General features: G+C 39.0%; 1 protein-coding gene across 1 annotated transcript in view; it reads right to left on the bottom strand.

The window, feature by feature from the left end:
- The window catches only part of LOC139714260 (sperm flagellar protein 2-like), a 47602-nt gene that overhangs the window by 22739 nt on the left and 342 nt on the right, over positions 1-24521 (bottom strand). Inside the window, exons 2-26 of the mRNA XM_071625975.1 lie at positions 22758-22860; positions 22353-22605; positions 21581-21798; positions 21011-21184; positions 20205-20280; positions 19035-19166; positions 18043-18231; positions 17305-17492; positions 16581-16656; positions 15375-15473; positions 14727-14843; positions 13954-14056; positions 13097-13188; positions 11885-11993; positions 11348-11473; positions 10268-10386; positions 9259-9362; positions 8166-8419; positions 7176-7311; positions 6546-6687; positions 5370-5522; positions 4675-4735; positions 3313-3420; positions 1615-1659; positions 143-309 (exon numbers count right to left, since the gene is read on the bottom strand). Coding sequence (XP_071482076.1) covers positions 143-309; positions 1615-1659; positions 3313-3420; positions 4675-4735; positions 5370-5522; positions 6546-6687; positions 7176-7311; positions 8166-8419; positions 9259-9362; positions 10268-10386; positions 11348-11473; positions 11885-11993; positions 13097-13188; positions 13954-14056; positions 14727-14843; positions 15375-15473; positions 16581-16656; positions 17305-17492; positions 18043-18231; positions 19035-19166; positions 20205-20280; positions 21011-21184; positions 21581-21798; positions 22353-22605; positions 22758-22860 — 3344 coding nt within the window. The remainder of the gene's footprint in view (positions 1-142; positions 310-1614; positions 1660-3312; positions 3421-4674; positions 4736-5369; positions 5523-6545; positions 6688-7175; positions 7312-8165; positions 8420-9258; positions 9363-10267; positions 10387-11347; positions 11474-11884; positions 11994-13096; positions 13189-13953; positions 14057-14726; positions 14844-15374; positions 15474-16580; positions 16657-17304; positions 17493-18042; positions 18232-19034; positions 19167-20204; positions 20281-21010; positions 21185-21580; positions 21799-22352; positions 22606-22757; positions 22861-24521) is intronic.

Genomic DNA, 24521 nt, shown 5'->3' with positions numbered 1-24521 from the left:
TACTTATAAAAAGAGGAATATACATAGAAACAATTGTCAGGTAGGATTGTTACAAAAATTATGTATTTGTAACAGAATTTTGGAAGACAATACATTTGATGAAGTATCATCCTTTTTATGACAGGAGATTTGAACCCTATACCTCATCAATGGGCTCGTCCACATACACCCAGTCCTCCGAGCCAGGCTGGGGAGGGGGTGGGCCAGGGGGCTCCTTGGGGGGCTCTGGCTCTGGTTCCGGCTCTGGCGTTGGGGTGCGGCGCTTCTTGGGAGACTTGCTGCGGGATCCCTTCCGCTTAGGCGAGCCTCCTGAGATGCAGGGAGCGAAATGTGATGTGTTACCATGGCAACATCATTACCACTATCACTGCTCCTGGTTAGACATGCATTGTTACATCTGTAATGCATTGCAGTATATGGTATATGGGTTAATGTGCTGTCATACAGGATTGTTGTATGTATGTTATATGTGTGCATATACTCGGTATATTTAAGTGCATACTGGGGACCTTTTCTCTCATATAATTGCTTGCCTCCCCCCCCCCAAAAAAAAAAAAAAAAAAAAAGGAGAAAAAAAGGAGAAAAGCATGAGGATTTTTGTCATTAAATAAAAATAAAAAAAAAAATCCTATCACGCTAAAGTTGATTTCATCTGAATGAGATTCTGTAAAATCTGTGTAACACTTTGGGTTCCACATATATCAATTATTTACAAAAGAAAATCCAACAACCAAATGCAATAACCCTATGTTGTTAATTCATCTAACTTTAACAAATGTTATTCAATCTAAATGCTAGATCCTCTTTTTAAATGCATGAAGTTTCCTCGATCATGCTCTACCAAACTAAGATTTGTTTAGACAAAACTTTCATGCATATGTGTATATCAGCTATTTGGGTTTGTGGACTGAGCATTATCAACCTGCAAATCCTGCACTATATGAAGCAGGGAACAGCAGTTAAATGTTTATTCCACAAGGTAAAAATAAATTGCATTCTGTGTTCAAAGGTCACAGGCACAATTGTTTTGATTATGTGACCTTGGTCTTGTTACATGAAGTGAAATGAGTGCAGCATACATTTAATTTTGACAATTGTTATAAACAAAGACATCATCCAGGTACATGTAAGTTCCTTTATTTATTACAAATAGACACACAAGATAAAGTAAGTAGGTTAGATATGTTATTCAAAATTTGCAATGGACAAAATCTGGAACAAAAAAAAAATCCATCTGCAAACATATATTCTCACAAATGTCAACCACTTATTAAGTATTAATCTCACTCACATGTAATTCTTATTCTTCCTTTTCTTAAAATGTTGGTAACTCACTTATACTTGGCATATACATTTGTAGGTACAAATGTACAATCATTACCACAGTGATAGCCAATGTATAAATATGGTGATATGAGTTAGATGTAACATGGGGTCTGGTGACAGTAAGTAAAATGCTATGCACATTTCAAACAATGGATTTGATTAATTCTTACGTGAACTCTGCCAGGGGATAAGACATGGCATAGTCATGAAATTAGGGATTCACAACATGAATTTGTTGGACAGCATATAGTTAGTTTTCATATCCATTCAAACCACGGCTACTCAAACCTTTTCCTTTCGCTTCTTTCTCTTTTCCTCCTTTCTTTCCTTTGTCTTGCATTGAAAGAGCAGACAAAGAATGCCTTTTAAGATCATGATAAACATGAGAGGCTGTACATACAGCTATCTGTATCGTGTTCTTCACTGGAAGAACATATGTGACCCGCTGCAACAAAAGGATCCGAAAGTCGCGAGGACAGTTTTCTGAAAATGACATGAAATTATTATCTTACTCTTCCACTTTAATGTCATATATCACATGACTCATAAAAGTACTTGGTTGCGGAGATATCGATGATTTTATTAGCGCATGTCGAGTGGTTTAAGAAATCAGCGTTTCGAGTAAAACGCCTTCAAAGTTTTCCTTCCGACGCTGTCATGATCAAGGGGAAGGAAGACAGATTTCACCATCTGACAATAGAAGATACTCTCCTGGCAACCTCTCTGATGTTCATTCAAGCTTAGTGCCAGCAGTCTACGCACATCCAATCAGTAACCAGGATGCCACGCACTGACCAATGAGATCACTCTCTAGTAGCTAGGGGCGGAGTCTATCTGCGGCGCTAAATCCAAATCTTCGGACACGTTTCTGTTCCATTGAAAGTCGAAAAATCATGGCCCAGAAAAATGCTATTTTCTTGCCTTTCCTTTGATCATTTAGCTTCAAAATTTCGGGCAGATGATAGAAGATACATTAGACTACAAAATCGTGTCAAAAACAGAAATCCAAACGTTTTGACGGATTTTGAAGATTTGACTTCAAACTCGATTTTCTCGGCTCACCCGTCAGCAGCTTTAAGATCCTTTTGTTGTAGCGGGTCACATATACTCATTTGTTCCAAGTTTGGTTTTAATGTCCACAGTTTTCACTGTCGGTTGTTGAGAACATTCCTCTAAAGATCCATGAGTTGTAGCACATCCATGTTCTACAAATGACCACTTCACATTCCTTTGAACTGAACATCACATCACTAACACCAATATGTTTCCTTGTAACATTTATGAGGTTCATGAAAATATTTTTCAAAGTATACTATTGACTGGAAGAGTGATATATCTATAGTGAGGATTGCCAGATATTCACAGTCACATATTAGAGTTAACATCAACTATACTATCACAAAAATGGATAGATTGGTTGTAGGAATAGTTTTTTTAGTCTCTTTCAATCTACAAATACATGTTCTCCTGTCTTATCTTCTGACTTTCATTACTAGATTACCATTACAAGGTACTACTCTGTGGAGTACTGTTTGGCAAAGTAACTCATGAAATATCTTTTATCTGTTAATTTTGCCTTTGATATCAGATGTTCACTCAATATTATTACCAAATTCACTCTGCCGTGGGTGAAACAGATACAAAATTATACAATGAGAAATAGTAAAATATTAAAGGTACTGTTTATTTTCCTTCACTGAGCAACAAGCTTTTGAACTGACATACAGTGTGTATGCATTATACTGAAGCCAGCACAAACCTGATATAAAAGAGAAATGAATAGATTGATAGATACTGAAGAATCAATGATTTCTTTGCAAAATGAGATATGGAAAAGGTAATGATGATATGTTATTGTTGCACAGAGCACCACCACAGTACAAGAACTACAGTAGATATAAGAACAGATATGTTACAAAAGGAAAATTAACAGGTGGACAAATATGAAAGAATATGGCTGAGGGGTGACCAACATGGTATGCTTACCTGGGGACTTCTTGGCGCTTCCGCTACGTGACCCCTTGCTGCTTGACCTTTTACCCTTTTCACCTTTGGGTGACCTGCCCCTTGAAGATCCCCTGCCTTTGGCTGAACCTGGTGAAATATTTTCCAATCAAAGTGACAGAGAACATTACAAGTCATGCTTTCATGATCACTGCACGCCAAGTTCATCCCTTATGACAAGCAAAGATGACAAATAAGTGGAAAGCAAAGTAAATGTTTTATTTTTGATATTTCATAGAAATAGTTACGGAGTAGAGAATCTGTAATATGCTCTATTTTTTGCCTATGTTTATAACATTTATATTGCATGAGTACTGATGCTTCTAAATGCCTCTGCAGATGAGTGGCCCAGGTTGTCTGAATCAATGTGACCCTACTAAATACCACAACTTAGAGATCAGTGGATGACAGAAATATGACATCCAGATTTTCACAATTTCTACATTAAATACACTGTTCTCACTCCATTGATTGATTCAATCCTCCACAAGGTTTTTTGTATTCACAGTTGACACGTACATTTTCACTCAAATGGCTCATAGTAACCAACACATGGCGATATGCATAGAATTGTCGGAATGAAATAGAAAAAAAAAAAGACTTTTCAAAACCTGCACTCTTATCTTCATCCCACTCTCTTTTCTAGTGTGCTGATAATATTCATGACCCGAGGAGACTGAGATCAAACATGTATACTAATTGGGTTAGTCAAATACTGGTTAGTGATTGGTTAAACAGAGTCACGTGATGGAGGTACATTCGTTATGTTCTCCCATGGGCGAACATTCTTGGTAATGTTCTCCCATGGGAAAACATTTCCACGTAACAAATGACAGAATGCCTACGCGTAGGATCGCGCGCACAGTGAATTTGGCTCTGCGCGAGCGAGTTATATGTAGTGCGTAGTGCGCGCTAGCTGCACATGCACGCTTTGCTGGTACAATGTACATGGTGGCCGTGGCTGCAAAGTTCGTAGGAGCCTACAGATCTCTACGATCTTTGGTGGTTGACGTTGATGTATTTGACTAACCCATATAATATAACAGATGATGACTTTTGTTGTCGGGAACATGTACCAAACGTTCCCCCCTCCGGGTTTGAAATGCTATTTCGGGAGGCTATAAGTCCCGAGACGAAGTCTCGGGACTTATAACCTCCCTCAATAGCATTTCAAACCCTTCGGGTGGAACATTCGGTATGTTCCCTCCCCCGCCAGTCATCATCTATATAATGTTTCACTATATTACATATCTACCAATGACCAATAAGAACCAGAATATAGAGTTGATCATAAAAATGAGGTTTGGGCAGCAAGTTGATTTGAAAAGACATGATTGAACTTACCCGCCCTAGATCCCTTGGGTGAGGCAGGAGGAGCTGATTTGCTCGTCTCCGATGGGGTAGGCTGAAAATTAAACCAATGAATATGCCAGCATTGAAATAAAAAAAGAAAGGAGGGAAACTTTAAAATGCTAATATCTCAGATAAGACACAAGTCTATCAAAGTCTGATATGTTATACAATGTATGACAATCTGTGATGGAGTAAAGATAACTACTATTCCATATTTTATGCTTAAAGTATCAATTTCTTTTACCTTGACTGGAATCAGGTAGGAGTGAAATGGTAATGAGGTTCTCTTGAAATAAAGAGGTGTCAGCTGTTTCATATGTATCCCACTTTTTTATCATAATAAATGGTGCCTTTGTATTTAAAAATTTTTGCTTGAAATCTAGAGTGTCCACTCTTTCTCCTCCACTTTTGGTGTAAAACAAGCAATGAATGGCTACAGAGAGTACTAGTAGTTAGTTTGTAGTTGAAATGACTCCACAACATACTCTGTAGCAATTAGCTACCAATTGAGTGATATGCTATGACACCGACTCATTCCAGTCTGGACTCGTCATTGACATGTGTCGATACAAAGAGTGTGTGAAGAGACTAAGCTGCACTAGATGCTACCTTCAAATTTTTATACACATCTCTTTTATGTTCTGAGAATGAGAGTGTGTATATGTCCCCTGTATCTGATGTCATACCTGTGCCGCCTCAGCTGGCTGCGGTGCTGTAGACTCCTGGCCCTCCGTGGGCATGGCTGAGCTAGAGTCAGCCGTAGTGGGCGGGACCTGCTCGGCTGCCTTAGATGCCTCCTCATCCTCCGCCTTAGAGGCATCCTCCTTGGCCTTCTCAATCTGCAAGGGGGGGGGGGGGGGGGGGGGAGGGGAAGGGGAGGGGGGAGGAAGAGGTGGAGGAAGGGGGAGGAAGCATACAAAATACACACCATTTATTAAACTCATCAAGACCAAGAAGACACATTTCTGTTGTTTGGTGTGTTTTATCTTTTTATCATTCCTTTTCACTGCAAGTATTCTTTATCAGTATTTCCTAAGGTAGAGTAAAGAAATTCTCATTCCATTTTGCCCTTTGTTTTTCAAATATAATTGTTTGTTTGGGGTCAAAAGATGAGAATGTAAGACTATTTCTTAAATTGGCAACACATGTTAGAAGACTGAAGTTCCCATTTTCTCTAAAATTGGCAAATTTTTGTAGATTTCTTTCTGATTTTGTGCAGACTTAATGAATTTGACCAAGTCCCTCCCAGCTTTCTCTAAACTATAGGTGATATTCAACAGTGCAAACGTAAGATTACAAGGTGATGATATATGTAGCAAAATCCCCCCAGGCTTTATGGGTTAAAGAACAGATGGCATGATATCATCTCTCATGAACCAGCTAAGACATCAAACCATGGTTACCATATTGCATATTGACATACTCCCAACATCAAATCTCTGTTACTTTGGAGCATGTCTGCCAACATCAAATCCCTTTAATTTTTCAGATCTTAGCAGGATCTTCAGATCATGCTAGGATTTGAAAAGTGTCTGTCAAATGCAACAGGGACAGGTATGATGACAGATGAGATCAAAGATATTTTTTAAGCTACCTTGCCAAGATCTGAAATAAATCTTGCATTGAGTTTATGATAGTCCTAAAAAGTTTCCTGCACAATTCCTCATCCATTATGAGTAAATATCTTGTGTGTGTGTGCTACCCTTACTGTCTCTTTAAGTGCCTGATAATTAGAGTTCCCTCTTTTTGGAAGAAAAAAAAAACTTTCAATCCTGCTCTGCTCAACGGTACAATGTGTAGACTGCCAGCTGCACATCAACAATCATTGCAATATTGTGAGCTCATTAGAACTGTCAACTCACCTTCTCTTTCGTCTCAATCATGAGTCTTTCGATCGCCTGGAAGGCGTTATCTCTCTCCATGGCAACGTCCAGCTTCTGGAGGATGTGGAAACCAGTGAACCATTTCTCCATCTTCTTCCAGGCATCCTGGAAACCTGTGATCCTGTGAGGGGATGAAGAACATTGATGCAAAGAATGATAAACGCCACCCATTATCAGTCCCATTAGTGAATGCTGATTGATGAGGTGTTACAATTTTGATTAAAGTGACTTTAAAGAGACCAGAAGTATTAACATTTCTGCCTTCATGCAAATATTACCCGCTCAGAAACAATTAAGCCCCATATTTCACCAATATCAAGAATCACTTCCCAGAAATCTATTTCCTTATTTTATTTGCCATTTTATGACTTATTCCATTAATTGATTTTTACAATATGACCACTTTAAAGCTTTTTACTCTTTACTTTGGATATGAGGGACATAATGGAAAACTAAGAGCTGCCCAGAGCCATCACAGCAAAATTAATGCAGTGTTCCTTTAAGTACATTTGTATAACAGCAATAACAGCCCTACAGCTACTCGAAAAGCACCAATTTGAGCTAAGTTTTGAGGAAATCAGGCTTGGGGGGACCATCATCTCTCCTCACCTGTGCTGCACTTGTTCCTGGTCAAAGGCCGGGTCCTTGACTTGCTGGACCTTCTCCTGCTTGCCGACTCCCGTGGCGCTGCCCTCTGGAGGCGGCTTGAACTCCTGGTGAAATTCCTCCTCAGCCTGGGCCGCATCTGTGGGGATACGGAGAAGAGTAAAAGACAATTCACAATCCACCTTAGCAATACTTCCATTACCCACTGTGCCATGGTGGAAAATTTATATGGCATATTTTGGATGATTTGTTTATATATGGGGAAACGCATGCAATATCATCTAATGATTCTACACTTCAAACAAAGCTGTTTAATGTTACTGAAACCTCCTGGAAACACTTCTGTCTCTTCAACTGAAAAGAATGCTGATCACAGGAAAACTACGCTGGAACTCTACAGATTGCGTACTCCAAGAATAAGACAATGTTCAAAGACAAGGCTAATTTCATGCTTGGTGGATTTTGAAAATAATCTTACTGTTGTGTGTGTGTGTGTGTGCATACATATACATGTATGTATAATACGAATGATGTCTGTCTGGTCATGTGCAAACTGCAATGCAGCTGTGGTGGAGTGAAAATATATGCCTCATGAAATCTATTGTGACAGCTGTGACAGATATTATGTTCCCCTACAAAAAGAAAAGGGGCACATTCAACATATGATTATACAAATTACTGTACACCCCGGAAATTTTCGCATGTATGAATCTTTCACAAATTTTGCGAGACAATTAAGATTCGCGAAAGTTCTTGTCCACACATCGCATTGAATGCAAGTGGCAATTAGTGAAAGTTTCATGGTGCAAAAACAGGCCATTGGCTCCAATTTGTGAAGGTTTCATGCCACAAACGATTTTGGTTTTACAGTAAATAAATATAACTCCCTCTCCCTCCCTATGGAAGCCAGAGAAAACATTATCCTCCCTGAATGAAACATAGCTTGCAATTGCATCAGAACAGAAAGAAAAGAACAGAAGCAAGAATGCTCACATGATCGTCCTGCGGCCCTGCGCATGGCGAGTTCATCCTGGACTTCCAGGAGGACCACGACATCGATCCCGCTGACCGGCGGAGGGGGATCCTTGGGTGGGTTGGGGTCTGGGGCCAGGCGGCTCTGGCGCAGCTTGTTCTTGGATGGCTTGGCGTTGGCGTCATAGCCGCTGAGGGCTTTCTCCAGGAGCTTTGCCTGGGAGACGGTGGTGGGGAAGCCATCCATGATCCATCCCTGCTCTTCTTTAGCACGCCTAGTCAGGTGAGAATCATTAAATTCAATTAGATTCCAATTATGTTTTTTTCTCAAAACATAAACAATACTTTGTGATGACACAAAATCTACAACATGCACATCAAATTATCAAATTCAATTGGATTCAAATTCAATTTTTTTTTAATATTTCTCAAAACATAAACAATATCTTGTGGTGACACAAAATCTACAACATGCACAAAACACATCTCACTAAAATATACAGTAAAAAATGTACATTGATGGTTGTTATGCGATATTGCAGATGCAAAAGAGCAGAGAATCATGAAGGACACCTATGAGATGCTAAAACTTGTACGAATATAAGGTAGAAAGTGGAAGAGAACATATTATGAAATAGCCAACCACTTATATCGGAGTAAGAGAAAGTGAAAAATAACATTTTAATATGTTACACAATACTGGTCAGTAAAACAATTCTGATGGTGTATTATTGCTGTCACTCTACATCTACTGAAAAGGAACAACTTTATCACATTTTTCTGTCACTCTACATCTACTGAAAAGGAACAACTTTATCACATTTTTAAGTTCATTGTTCACCTCTGATTTCTCACCGCATCCTTGTGATAGCATACGCAACTTTTCCACTGTTTAAATGGACATAATGCTTGAAACTTTTGAAATCTTTCAAAACACTTTGCACTCAATATGCTTGCAATTGTGACAGTGAATGGACTGAAGAAATGAACAACTACATTTTGCATTTTCACAAATGAGAGAATTCAATTGCACAAACTTGATGTTGTTCACGAAAGAACAATTGGCTACAAAAATAACTACAAGTAGATTTTTTATGTAAATATGGCAACTTACTTGACAGCTTCCACCATGATGTCCACTAAAAGGTCATCCTTCAGGGGTTGACCTTTTCGAAGGAGTTTGATCGCCTTTTGACCCAGCTTGCCTCTGGCACTCAGCTGGAAAGAAAGTTCACAGATAATTCCCTCTGTCAGCTCTATTTTCAAGACTTCTTGCATTTTTGACACTCTAAAAGTATACTTTGGCTTAACTGCTCTCTGCAAAAAATGAGGTCTAGCTTTCTTTTGTTTATTTTTTTGTTCAAATAGTGAATAGACATTAACATCACCTTCCTAGCACTTGATTGTATCCTATTCATTTGAAATGAAGATTTTTAAAGCAAAAAGTCAAGTGAAATTACAGTAAAGAAAATCAGGCCAGATGGCTGAATGGAAATGTAAGAACATAGACAGTCTATCAAAATTCTATACAATCTGAAGCTTCGTAATCCATATCTCGAAGGTAATAATTTTAGCATTCCCCCAATTTCTCCAATCTCAGCATGAGGCCTACAATGTAAAATTACAAAAGCTGAAAGGACAAATAAAGCTGAGAGGACAAATACCCCTTATGAGCATTTCGTTAGGATATTCTGAAAGTAAATATCCAACTTCATTCTTATTTCAGAGTGTCTACAACATGTCATCCAAAATATACAAAGTCAACATTTTGCATGATCATGAAAAAACAAACAAACAACAAACATAATTTCCAGATATTCAGAGAGAACCATTCTCGTACTCTGATGAATAGAGTGTTTGGAAAGTAGGAATGCAAGTCCACGCTAAAGATCACGTTGAACCTCTTTATTGTCGTCTGTGCGTACCGTTTCATGAAACTTTTTGCCAGTGATTTACATTGACAACTGTTAAAAGCTACTGAAATCCTTGCGTCTGATTGGCTGATAGCAAATTTGTCGGTGAAAACCTCCGATGAACTCGTTGATGAAACGCCCCCGAAGTACAGAGTAAGATCATTCTCATTGAACATTCCATTGAGACTAAAACGAATGGTTTCATCTTACCTCTGGCTTTTGCTTCTTTTTCTTCTTGGCCTGCTTGGGATCTCCCTCCACTGCCTCCCCTTCCTTGCTCTCTCCTCCTCCTGTCTCATCCTTTGGAGGCTCTGGTTTCTCCTCATCACCTGAAATAAAACAAGATATCATTTGGGAGCAATGGAGAAAGACAGATCAATTTCCAAAAGCTTTTGAGATACTGTAGTCAGAAATTTTCGCATGCATAAAACTTTCACGAAATTTCTTGAGGTGCCAAGATTTACGAAAGTAAAATGCACGCAAAAGTTTTTTCTACACAATGCATTGAATGCCTGTGGCAATTCGTTAAAAACTTCATGCTGCGAAAAAGATCGTCAGTGCAAATTTACAATAGGTTCATTCCTCAAATATTTCTGGTTTTACAGTATAAAATATGTGCTGCTATGTGTTACAGAATTAATACTCACTTAATCTGGTAGAGATTATGATTGCATGGCCTATGCCTGTTTTTGAAAGGTCAAACACTTCACAAGAATTTGGTGTGAGAGCAATTTTGATCATAACACGCACCTGAAACTGGCTATTGCATTGCATGGGTGTGTACGTCACTGCTGCAGAATTTTTCAGGGTTTGTGCTTCGCATCAACACATGGTTATGAACCATCGTACGCCTGTTCTGCATGTGACTAGTCAGTGAGCTCAGAGCAATATCACTCTTGCAAAGCACCATAATCTTTTCTTATGCGTCCACTTTGCAATTTTATTAAGCTGAGGGACAAACACAATAAACTGGATAGAAAAGTAAAACTGAAAGATTGGGAAAAAGATAGTGAAAAGAGATATGCACATTAAAGAGATATGCATGATATGTGGTTCGTATTTGGTGCAGGAATTGATGAGTGAGGCTGAAACATGCAATACATGCAGTATTTAATGGAGTCTCCAGTGGAATCTTCAGGTTTCTTACAACAAAACATTTCTTTTCATGGCATTAACCAAGGATTGTCATTTCTCACAGAAGCAAGTACCATAAACTGCAGCATGCCTCGTGATGTCAAATAATTTCGGGAGAGGTAAATTATCATCATACTTAAAGGCATAATGACAGACCTTTCTCTTTGCCTTCTTCCAGGGCGGCTCCATGGGACGGGTCTCTAGAGGGCTCCCTTGATGGATCAGGGTCAACACTACTGCTCTTCACTGTCATGGGAGTCTTCGGTGTGGCTGCAGTCTTGGCTGATAGGGGATAAAAGAGACAGTTCAAATTCATGAAATTCTTCTGTCGAGATTTTTTTTTGATATATAAAAGAGACAGTGTTGACAAAATCAAGTGGGTGTGTTATTTATACTTATCATTGTTTTCTGTGCACTATACATCTACTATCAAGAAAATATTTTGGATGATAAGAAAAAAAAGACATCTAATGGTACACTAAATTTGTAAGGACACATTGAAAATTATTCTCCATAGAAATGATAATTAGTTTGAATTATGTATGTAACGTTTTATTCTGTAGTGCGCAGTAGAGTATATAATTACAGTAGCTGGGCAATATAACTGTTTAGTTTTATCATTGTTATCATTACTATATTGGATGCACAGTATAATGGTCACCACTCTTCTCCACTTCTCACGGGTATGCTTACCATCTACAGCTGTGCTGGGAGCAGGAGTCACTGTGGTTGAGATATTGACACCAGTCTGAGTTTCCGTCTGGAGGTCAGCCTCCCCTCCCTCAGTCACAGTGGTCCCATCCTATACAGAACAAAGTAGACAAACCAACATTCAATGATGGGCATACAGCACTACCTAAGCCCATCAACATATCATCGGTGGGGTGACAAGACCTTGTATCTCAGATTTTGGTGAAAATCACTTTTTTGGATTAATGGTCAAATAATCAGTTCAGTGATGTCCCATCCTAATCCTAGCTGTCATACCCCAAAATGAAGCCACCATGGCATGTCAACGGAAAGGCTATCCCATTTGATAGAGTGCTTTGGCTGTCATGTTTTTGTGGGGTTTTTTTGCTCTCCTGAACATTTGACATTTGACAGCAATGACATATGATCTGAATAGTCGCCTGCTAACACAAAATCTACTGTATATACCATATATTGATATCTGCCAACCCTAAAATTAAGAAAATATGAATAACTGGGAAAAAATGATGCAAAAATCTTTTCACTCATCTCCCACACATCGCTATTAGTAGGCAAAAACAGGAACACAAGGTTGACTGGAGTTTCTTCTTTCCCAAGAACTAAGACTGTTCCTATTACGAGTGAACAGTGGGCAGGTGTGGTTATTTTGCGAGCATAATATATATTGAAAATTGGGACATGCAGACCAATTTCGCAAGTGGGTGAAATTTGTGATCGTAAATCACAGCGACAGAATGAGAGATACGAAGTAAGCATCAAACATTTTCAGAGTGAGCAATGTTTCTAACCATGATGATTATATGCATTTCATGTTTGTGCTGGAGGCAATATTACATTGTTTGTGTTGTTCATATAATTTTTTTCAGTTGAATAATAAAATTTGTGAAAGTAAGACAACTGCAAAATATGTGGCACACACAGTATCGCTTTTCTAATCCACAAATCCTGACCTTATATTACCTAACCTGACAAAATATGGACAAGGTCCTGTAGAATTGTGGCTGACTGCTAGCACTAAATGCTATGAGAACATAACATCAATCAATCAGATTGCATGGAAGACTTACAGAAATGGTAGGGAAGGAAATTTCACAACATATCATAATTGTTATTATGATGATCTAGCATGTGATACTGCAGCTATAGGATCTCTGACACAGCAAAAAGGCATCATGCCTGTGTACTGACCACTGCAATTTCAGGCAGCTCTGCGATCTCTCCACCTTTATATGCATCCACAGCTTCTTGCACCAAGACGTCCATGTTCAACACCTTGAGACCATGCGCTGTGAGAAAAACATTCAGATTTTTAATGTCACTGAAATAATTTTCAGGACACCACTTCGTAAAGCACCCTACTGCAATCATTATCATACACCATAACAATCAGCTCACTGTTAATGTGAGCACTGACAAGACGACAATTGAGCCAAAAATACTGCAATTTGCAATAATTGTCCTGATAATGGAAGCAGCTATGCAACATTAATTCAACAATGACCCTCAATTTATTGCCATGGTAACTGATATACCTTTAACTTTAAATGATTGGAATCTTTTGTATGACACATACCCCCAAGTCCTGAATATGTAGCATCAGTTTTTTCATACTTTAAGCCCTTTACCAATGCCAAGGGTTTGAGTGCATATTGAAAGATGGAATTCGATTCTTTTTTTCCTTATGACATATGATAAGAATAAGAAATAACTGATATAAATGATATAAATGTCATCTTAGTCATGCTAATCACCAGAAAAATTGTTGGACTACAGCACAGTGAAATTATTACTTTGGTCTACTATGTGATATCCCCTCATTCTCATTTTTGTGTGTGATTTTGTTTGTGTTTTTTCCCCACTGCATAACAGTGGTGTAACATTGCAAATGGAAAGGACATGTTACTTGGCAGACATGACTTAAGAGTCACCTATCAGAAATTGCCATTTGCATCAATGTGTGGAGTAATTCACAAGGTAAGGCAGCTCCAGATGGATTTATGCTCAAATGATACAGGGCTCTTGGACGACATCATTTATACTTGCATGCTCACCTTGTGCCATGGTCTCTGCTAAGGTGGTCTTGCCACAGAATGCCTTGCCGAGGAAGCAGGCCTTGACTGGGAATGGAGGCATCTCAGGTGGGGCAGGAGGGGGCTGCAGGAATATGAAACAAAAATACACTCACATCATAACGTTACCACTTTGATATACCAGTAGGTATAAGCAGTTACAGTGGAATATAAGTCCCTTCATTTAAAGCCAAATCACTAAAGATTTATCACAATCAGTGCCTACACAAAAAGTACAACTCATTTTTAATGATTACATCAACTACTAGCATTCAACCAACATAATATGAGCTGCAAGTTAACTTGTTACTACTGTTTCTACCACTACTACTTCTATAATAATTACTTCACCAGCAAAACATACTACTACTATTATCACAACCTCTGCTATTACGACTGCTACTTTTACTACAAACATAATACCACTACTACATCAACTGGATAAAGATCTACATCCGCTTTCAACCAACATAACACGAGCTGCATGTTTACCTGTTACTGCTATTTCTACCACTACTATTTCTACAATGATTATTCAACATTACTACTTTGTATTATGATATGCATATGTTAGTGAAAAGCATAACAACAAAATCTCCAGCATCACTACAAAGTTAAGATATTGTGATATATCATTATCATTAATCATATTGTTCAAGAGAAGAGTAGAGATTTTGCTGTTCAAAACAGAATTTCTGTTAATCTTACTGGTCCCGATAAGTGAGGATGTGTATGAGGGCTTTATTGTGGCTTACCGTTGGTGGTGACACGATGTTGAAGAGTCTCGCCAGGATGTGGCCTAGGACGGCGTTGTTGCTGGGGATTCCCTTGATTTCACTGTCCTCAGGTGGCTGCCACTCACCTACCATATTCTGGGCAAACAACAAAATGCTGATAATGATAGACTGTGGTGGGGATTATCAGATTCACAATCCTCAAAGACTGCTCAGTGATCACAGAATAAAATGACATTTTACACTTCAATACTGAATAAGACAATCTGTGCCTGGTGTAACTGCATTTTGTAATTGTATTGTGAACATCATTCACTTATTACCACTTACAAATCAGGTTAAATACAGCTTCACGAATGTATTTGTAAGTTATCAACCACTATAGCAGAAAAAAAATTACAGATTGTATCTTTACACATGCAAAGACTTTGCTTGATGGTAAGATCAGTACAGCCTATTTCAATCACACGCAGCACAATCATAAAAAGACAACTTTGAGGCACAAATTCATACAAGCACACATTCACTGTTTGACACACTGCCTCAATTTAACATCTAAAAAGAATAGAATATTCAAGTGCTGTAGACTCACCCAAGTACATAGAAGGAGGAGCAAATGCATATTATCTAATGGCAATGAGGTAAGTGATGAGATGTGAGGTACCGTACCTTGTACTCCAAGAAGTCTCCCTCATCCAGCAGCTTCTGTCTCTCCTCCTCCATCACATGTTCCTCAGTCAGGACCTCGGGTTCAACAAACTCTTCCTCCTGATGGGGTTGGGAAAGGAGGTGCACACTATTTTCAGCACACTCATCATCAGAATTTAACAATATCATTGTGAGATTGTTCTGTGCGAGAGGGCTTGAGATTCTGAAGCTTGCACTACCTGAATACTTCTTTTTTGCTGGCAATAAATATGCATTTATGATTTTTTAAATCAGTATCTGATGAATCAATAGTACAATAAACTCTGCAGAGAAATGTCACAGAAGCTAACTTTGTGTGCTGTCTTTCATCAGTCGCACACGTCTCGATATCAGTTGTCACTGAAAAGGGACTGCATAATCCAGTTCATCGCGATTGTATCCGGATGACTGTCATACATGAAATGGGCTTCCAGACTGTTTTACAGAAGCCAGTTTGACACACACACACACACTTAACCCTTACTGTCTTACTGTACTGGGCTATTTGGCTCCATGAAAATACGGGGGGGGGGGGGGGGGGGGGGGGGGGGGGGAGGCCCCTCCCCCATTGATCTCGGAAACGCAATGTCCGATGAACTTGAAAATTTGCATGCTGATAGATCTTTGCGTGCTGAATCTGATGGTGTAATTCATTATAATCAATTATGCAATTTTTTTGCATAATTAGCTAATTAATTATTCATAATGCATATTTTATGCATTTGGGGGATATTTTCATAATTTCAGCCTAAACAAGTATAAAATTACTGTAAAAGTGGAAATTTTCGCGGTGTTGTAATTTTCGCGCATTTCACGCAACCAAAAACTAGCGCGAAAATAAAAGCATGCGAATATTTTTGCTTGCCATATGCTCCTGTGCGTGATGTCTTGATTCCGCGGAATTAAAAACACGCGAAACTCTTCTTACCGGGCCAAGGGCGAAAAATTAGTCGCGCGAAAATATCCACTTTTACAGTACATGAAAACTGTGTAATAATGAAGAATAATGTTTCCCAAATGTGAAATAAATCAATTCTTATCTATTATTATGAGCAGTTAGGGTTAATGACAAAGTTTTGAAAAAGAAATAAAGTGAATTCCAAAGAGAGAGAGAGTTATGAACATGAGCATGTAAAGTGTTAGATGAATGCACTGGCAGAGTAGCTACTAGAGAGACTTATAACTCACCTCAACTTGTTCATACAGAGGTTGGCCAGAAGTGAATAGTAATGTCCATTCCCTCATTAGTTTCGGTGGTAGCAATCTAAACAGGCAAAAAGTAAAGTGCATGATGTGTGCTGAAAGTTTACAAGACATTGCATAAATGGAGACATAAACTTTAAGAATCTAAAGTATAGCAAGAGATTCTTTTTCCTTGATCAGTAATCTCATGCAGAATATCTCTGTGGCAATTCTTCTGCCAGATTCATCCAGCATTGCAAGAAAAACAAAGAAAGCATGTCAACTTTGCTGCATGATTACTCATTCTCTTTCATGTCCTCCAATCTTCCCTTAAAAAAAAAAGCCATACTTTCTACAAATTACATTTCTGTTTTTCAGTAGAGGTTAAAACACTCTCTCATAACCACACGATTACACAGCAAGATTTCATTAGGAGAGGAGTATTTAATAAATAGATTACTTTTTTGCTTAATTGAAACAACACTTTGCAATCTACTGCTTAAATTTGCACTACTTCAACTCACAACATACTGAATTCTGATCAGGATTATAGGAAAACATTTCATCACTTCGTATCTCTGGCAGTGCATCTGATCATCAAAGAAATCTAATGCTATACATAAACAGGGTGTAAAACATACTTCTAAAATACATAAAAACCCTCCTTTCTACCATATCAACATAATGTCCCTTCTCTAGATGGTCAATGTCCACTAGAGACAACACCCACCTATTGGTCAGCTCCCTGTACTTGCCGACCTTGCAGGAGAAGTCCACTACGTCCATCAGGATGCTCTTGCAGTGATCAAAGTGTCTCTGGTAGCGGGCCTCGGCCCTCTCCTGCGCAATGCGGTCGTGCAGTTCCTTGTCCCGCTGGGTCTGCTCGATGTACTCAAGCTTGGCCTGGCGAGCCATTTCCTGCAAGATAAGAGAAAATTATCAGTCTTTGTTCTTATCCAGCTGTACTGAGATGTAGATCTAGTCAGGTCGTGATAGGTAAGAACAAATAGCCATGACCTTTTTGCGTGGTCTATGATGAAATAGAATAGGATAACATAAAAAATGTAAACAAAAATTTTTTTACAGAACGACATTTCTAATGAATTACACTGACACATGACATATACTTTCTAAATTTTAAACAGTTATTGATTCTACACTATAAAAAGCTGCAAGTTCTTTAAGTCTGTTCATGACACAGTTGCACAATTAGCTATGCCTGATATTAGGCTCATAATTGAGGAGCACAGTGATATGACTGCATGTAATTAACATGATCAAGGATTCAAAACAAGGCTCCCATGGGACTCCATGCAGGGTGGTTCATCTTCAATCACTCATTCATAACTTTTGCAAATCAATGAGTAAAATGAAGTACCTGCCATACAAGTAAGCATTAGAGTTTAACAGCGTGTAGATCCATGCAAGACTATCACATGATCTGAAAAGGACGGAATCATGGCCTTACGGCTTCCTTGTCCAGCGCCTCCTGGAAGTCCCTCTGGCGGCGCTCCTCGTACTGCTGCTGGCGGAAGATGCGGTTCTGCTGGATGACGGCCTTCTCGTGGCGCAGCTGCAGCAGCTGGGTGGCGATGCGGCGCTCCTGCTGCGACTGGCGCATCAGGCGTCCAACCAGAAACTCCTCCCTCCTCATTTCCTGCATGGGGATAGGTGAGTGATATCTTTTTAACCCATTGAGGAGGGGCTGATTTTGCTACATCGTAACACACATTACCCACAGACACTTGCCCGAGTATACTCGGGACTCGTCCTCAACGGGTTAAGATTTCAAAAGATAATGGTAAATACATAGAGATATCTCAATGGATATTATTTCAAGAACGGGGATTTTCTTTATTTAGTTGATGGCTGATTAGTTGTAATTGCACAATTATAGGCAATTATAAGTGATAGGTGACACTATAAAAATCACTTCAATGGTATAACTAAGGATAAAACCAACAAATTACTGGTAATAAGCTTCTTTTAATGGTTCCTCATTGATATGCAATCATTCATGACCCTGGATCAAGTTATATTTGGTCAAGTAACAAAATATCAATACTGGTATCTTACACCTAACAATGGACTCCCTTTACATGATGGCTGACAATATGAGTCTAAATGCCAAAAGAAACTTTCAAATATGACAGCTGTCAATTGATCCACATCCAAATGTAAGTCACACAGATGATGATGTAATACTGTACAACAAAGTTTGCTAATCACCAACATTAAACGTGACAGCATGAGGCAAATGTATGAATGGGGGTTGGGGGGCATATCAAATTGTCAAATCTATATCTTTTTTGACAAACTGTTTTAAGCTACCGAAATCCTTGCATCTGATTCGTGAAGAGCAAATTTGTCAGAAAAAAAAAAAAATTGACAAAACACTTGATGAAATGCTCCCCTAGTCATCAACCATCCAAAGACTGTGGATGTCAAAATTCCGCCTACCTCATTAGCCTCATGGGCCTTCAGCTGATCCACCAGGACCTTACGTCTTCTCTTCTCCCTCTCCTGGCGGGCCACAGCGTCCTCCTCCAGCCTCTTACGAATCTTTCCAATGTAGTCATCGTTGGAGGCAGGCTGGGAAAAGAAGAGGGGGAGATATGGATGAAAAAAGATATTCAGGGGGAGAGAAAAAGATAAACATACAGTATATGAGAAAGAGAGATGATTAGAGGAAAATAAAATATATATACACAGAGTATATTATGTACATATAGGAAAGAAAGATAATCAAAAGGAGAGAAATAGAATAGAGGTGTATATATATACATACATATATATATATATATATATATATATATACATATATATATATATATATATATATATATATATATATACACATATATATATATATATATATATATATATATATATATATATATATATATATATATATATATAAAAAACAAAGAAAAATGACAGAAAGATAGAGAGAGGGGATGAAATAAAACAATGGGAGAATAGAAAGGCAGACAGAGACAGATACAGACAGACAAACAGACAGAGCCAACATGACAATTATAAGGATAGATTCAGAGATGGAAAGAAAAGGACTTAATACGCACTAGCTCTCACATTTGACAAAATGTAATCCACAGAAGACAATTTTGTTCAATTGTTTAAGCACCATTCACCACATTCATCAGAAGTAACCTATTCTTTCTTTCATTCCCAGGTCGAAAAACCAGTTGGCTAACTGGTACTGGTACCAGTTGATTCCAGTTTAAGGCAACTGGTTTCAATATGGAAATTGGAACCTGGAATCAACTGGTATCAACTGGTATTCGCCCGAATGGAATCAACTGGTATCAACTGGAATCAACTGGGATCCAGTTGACAAAATTAATTTTGTGTTGAATTATTTGATGTATGGGTTTATACCAGAACATGTGTATGTCACGACATCGTTAATGTCTAACCTATCATAATCCTACAGCTAGACTTAAAGCCTAATTCTCACATTCCAGTGTGCTATGAGAAGCTACGGCGTCACTATTCAGAATAAGAAAACATGAATTTACCACATTACTCCATATCCCAGTATTTCTTTACATAACAGAGTAGGTGTACCGTACTTGTACAGAGGACAGTGTTATCATAATGATCACTTACCTTGATGAGTGAAGCCTGGTCAACTGGAGTTTTTTCTGGTTGCTGCAAGTAAGCTGCCACTTCAGCATCAACATCCCTGGAACACAAACATAATCAAAGTTGAGGATATCACTTGTAGGATCTATTCTAATTTTCAACAACCTCACCATCTCCTTGCTTGTTTTTTCTTTCTTTCTCTCTTATTTTAAACTCAGACACACACACACAAACCACTTCCAAATGCTGGTTTACTGCTCTAACCACTGCCAATTTTCTACTTGAGAGGTACAATTCCCTCCAGGCGTGGTGAAGAGCAACCGAGTTTTGACAGCTAATATTCTTTCAAGGATTTCTCAACAATGATGTGATCCATGTCGGGAGTAGAATAAGAGCTCTTTAGAACTGCTATTCAACCTTGATTTTGCTTTTCTTTGAATTTGTAAGGACCATTGAAATTACAGCAAAAAAAAAAAAAAAAAAACACCTTGTATCATAAAACGATGCATATGTGACAGTAAAGGAAAGGGAGAAAAACCACACACTTTTTTTCCCACTTTAACTGTGATTTTTGCTACTTGCATCTACAGTGCACTCCCGCCATAACGAACACGGTTATAATGAAATTCCGGTTACAACAAAATAAAAATCCACCCCGTAACATTATCCTCTCTATGTTTTTCCATTGTTTATTTGTTTGGTTATTACGAAATTTCGATATAAGGGAAGAAAACTGCTGGTCCCAAGGACTTCGTTATAATGGGAGTCCACTGTATCATGCCTGTTCTAACTGCTGTGGCAGTTTCATCTGCTGAGACGCTTCTACTTACGGCTCATCTTGGGTCTCCACACCGACCGGCACACTGCGGCTGATCTGCTGCTCAAAGGCCGCTATCTCCTTGCTGGTGTTGTCTGCTTCCCGCTTCCGAGCCAGCTCCTTCCTGACAGCGATGGCCCTTAGAGTGCGATTTGGGGGCGGCTTCGGGATCTCCACGGTAGCAGCTCTGTGGCATTGACAAAATTTGGTTGTTAATATTACTGATTCTTTTCAATTGATGTGTAATAATTTAAAAATCAGAATCAAAGACTATGCCCTCAAATACAGCTGGACGATATAATGTGGTACTTATGTTCATCGTACTGTTACATGAAAAGTCATATGCCTGTTTCTTTTGTGTGTTTGAACTTCACACAAGCATCTCAAATCAATGTGATTTTATCACGAAATATACAAAAAGACATTCATTTTTCCACTGATACAGTGTCACATCACCAGCCTATAGTGTATCAAAGAGCACAAAATCTTTAATCCTGAACCATTTTATGCATGTTATTGGTGTCCTATATTTTTTGTTCTAAGCCAACAACATCAAGCACTCAAACAGCAAGAAATTTCTCACTTGATGCGGGCCACAAGTTCAGTCTGTCTCTGCCGAGCCCTGGCTGCCTTCTCCAACTCTTTCATCCGCTGCTCCTGTTGCCATAGGCGAAGGCGCTCCTCCTCCTCGTACTTGGTCTTGAACTCCACGTCCAGATGGCTGCGCTTCCTCTCGCGGAACTTGTCGACCAGCTGGTCGAGGTTCAGATCCGTCTGGCGAGGAGTGAGCACCTTCAACCTCTGCAGTAAATGAGAATGGAGATGGCGTTGTTTAACCCCGAAAGATACATTCATAACTGGCCACACAAATAAACAATGATAACAGAGGAAAACTTGAAAGCTTGATATAAAGTTTCTATCACTGGTATCAACATAGTGAAAATGGTGAGACAATCTTGTCTTATAGTTGCTTCTTTCTGTGTCAGACACTGTAATTGCTATGCGGCATAAAAGCCTAATTAAATCAAATCTTCATTGGAGTTACAAGACCCTTGTATTTAAAATTTTGGTGAAAATCACGTTTTTAGATTTATTGTCAGATGATCAAGCGATTAAGCGATGTCCTGTCCAAATCCTAGCTGTCTTGCCACAAATATTTAAGATAATCCCCATTTGAACAATAAGATGATTGTGAATAATTGATCTATGGATAAATGACTTTGCTCACTGGAAGCATCAAGTCTGACTATTGAAGCACAATATTTCACACAGATGGACATGCTGTGCACAAATCCTTCCAGCACAACTACAATACATTATGTTCTGAATACGAGAGTCTGGTAGCACAAATTTACCTCTCTGTAAGGAACCCTCTCCATGCTCTCCAGCTTGACAGGTGCCCTGGGTCTCATGGTCTCCATGGCAACCCCAGTGAGGTTGGCCGACTCCTTGTTCTGGAGTGCGATGTAGAGCTGGTACATGAGACGGGTGGCCACACCCGCCTTCTGGGTCATGATGTCCCGGGCCACATTGGTGTCAAATGGCACCTCCAGGAGGCGGAAGGTGGGCTCCAGACGGGTGAAATTGTTAAGCTTGGAGTCTGATGTTCTATTTGTGGAATAAAAGGGCATAAATTTGGTTACACATACTAGTTGAGTGGAGGGGTTTGATGGATGACAAACAAGCTGTTACATTGCATTACATTGCGATGAATACTGATCTAATGGCAAAATACTTTCAAAGACATTCACTGAACTTACTTGCTCTGTGAGAAGAATTCAAAGTCATCTTGGAGTTGATACTTCTTCAAGACTTCTCCAATCAGATACCCATTGCCGCACACCTCTGCAAAGTTGTTGTCATCTGGAGAGGAACAAGGGAAAACAGGAGTTTGTTGACCTCATTATTCATCAACTTGCTAGGGTTGTTTAACATTTTCCACATAAACAGAGACAGGTTAGCTCAGCTCCCTGTTTTTTACATTAAATCTGTCTTTTTTTTTCTTAAATGACTCCAAAAGCATGGCATGAATACAGTAGGGTAAGAGCACCAGTATTCGGTCAGCTACCGGTATTCGGTCACTTATCACTAGTCACCAGCCAGTAAGTTCAACTGTCACAACACGCGCAAATCACATCCATTCACATACTTGCACACTCATTCACAACAGGAAACTCCCTTAGCCCCCTCCAAAAATCCATCCAAAATCCCAAATTTTACCGTCAAATGTGCAGAATTGGCGCTATTTTCCAAAAGCGCGCGCGGATAAGGCCCAGTTTTAAGAGTACGGGTTGCCGAAAAAGCGCTGAAAATCAAGAAATAGGCTGTTCTCTCGCGGGATTTTTTGCTTATCGCAAGCTTGGAGTGTGATGGTATCCTAAAAAATGCAAAAGAAAAACAAAATTTCCGTACGTGCCAATACAGTGTCTCAATGTACAAGGGTTGAATGCAATTGCCAAGTCCCCAGTTTTCGGGCGCCGCAAATTTTGCGCCAACAAGGTAGCATGCGCGTGCGTTTTTCAGCTGCCTTGAACATGCATTGACTTTGAACGCGCATATCGCGTGACCAAATACTGGTGCCGGTGACCGTATACTGGGAAATTTTCAAGGTGATATATTTTGCGATTTTGTGAAATTCTGTGTGATATTTAACAAAATGAAAATTGAGATTAAAGAAATTTGATATATTTCACATACATTAATGTAGATATGATATATGTATGTATTATTTTAGTTTGAAAAATACTGCAAAAAAGCTTAAAGGTGCATGGTCCCGTTGTCTTAGTCATATGCGCACGCGGGCGCACGGCGCAAGTTTCCTATAGAGACCTACGCTATTGACTCCTCTTTAGCGCTTATGCTTTGGTCCACTTCCCCGAGTCCGAAGAAGTCCGATTCACTGTAGTCAGTGGTCCAATCACAGTTCGGCCCATGATTCGGCTGAGGGGGATGACAGCTTCAGCAAACTTCTTTTGTGATGTCATAATAAGAAGCACATATGCACACACCCTGGCATTACTACAGACTGCGCGATGCGCAGAGAAGACAACGAAGGCAACGTTACTTACCAACACTTACGCACTTCTAATACTCTTGATGACAGCTCAACTTCGGTAATCTTCGTATCAACGCTAACGGTGATCGGCAGTATCATCAACAGCGCCCTCTACACTACCGGGACTATGCACCTTTAAGTGACCGAATACTGGGGATGTTACCCTATTAGATCAATGGCATCAAATACTATAAATTCTATTTGAAAATCATCAGTAACACTGGGAACTACATACATGGTAGGGTCTACTGACTAAATTTTTAAGAACTAGGAAAAATGTTCTGTTCGATTATCTACATTATAAAATGTCTTTATTATTGAAATCATAAAAGTACACACCATTTATTCCTAAGAGGGCAACATGTTTTGATGTTGTATTGTAATTTCTACTAAGCAAATGTCAGTTGTTAGCACTAACGTTACACTGTCACAGAAACTACGAGTTCTAACAGTTAACGTTAGCTTCTAA

This window comes from Diadema antillarum, unplaced genomic scaffold (genome assembly GCF_040938485.1).
Source record: "Diadema antillarum isolate AM-2024a unplaced genomic scaffold, OU_Dant_1.0 seq00002212_RagTag, whole genome shotgun sequence".
Classification (NCBI taxonomy): Eukaryota; Metazoa; Echinodermata; class Echinoidea; order Diadematoida; family Diadematidae; genus Diadema; species Diadema antillarum.
The sequence above is the reverse complement of the archived record's forward strand: the minus strand, read 5'-3'. Positions and strand labels throughout refer to the sequence as shown.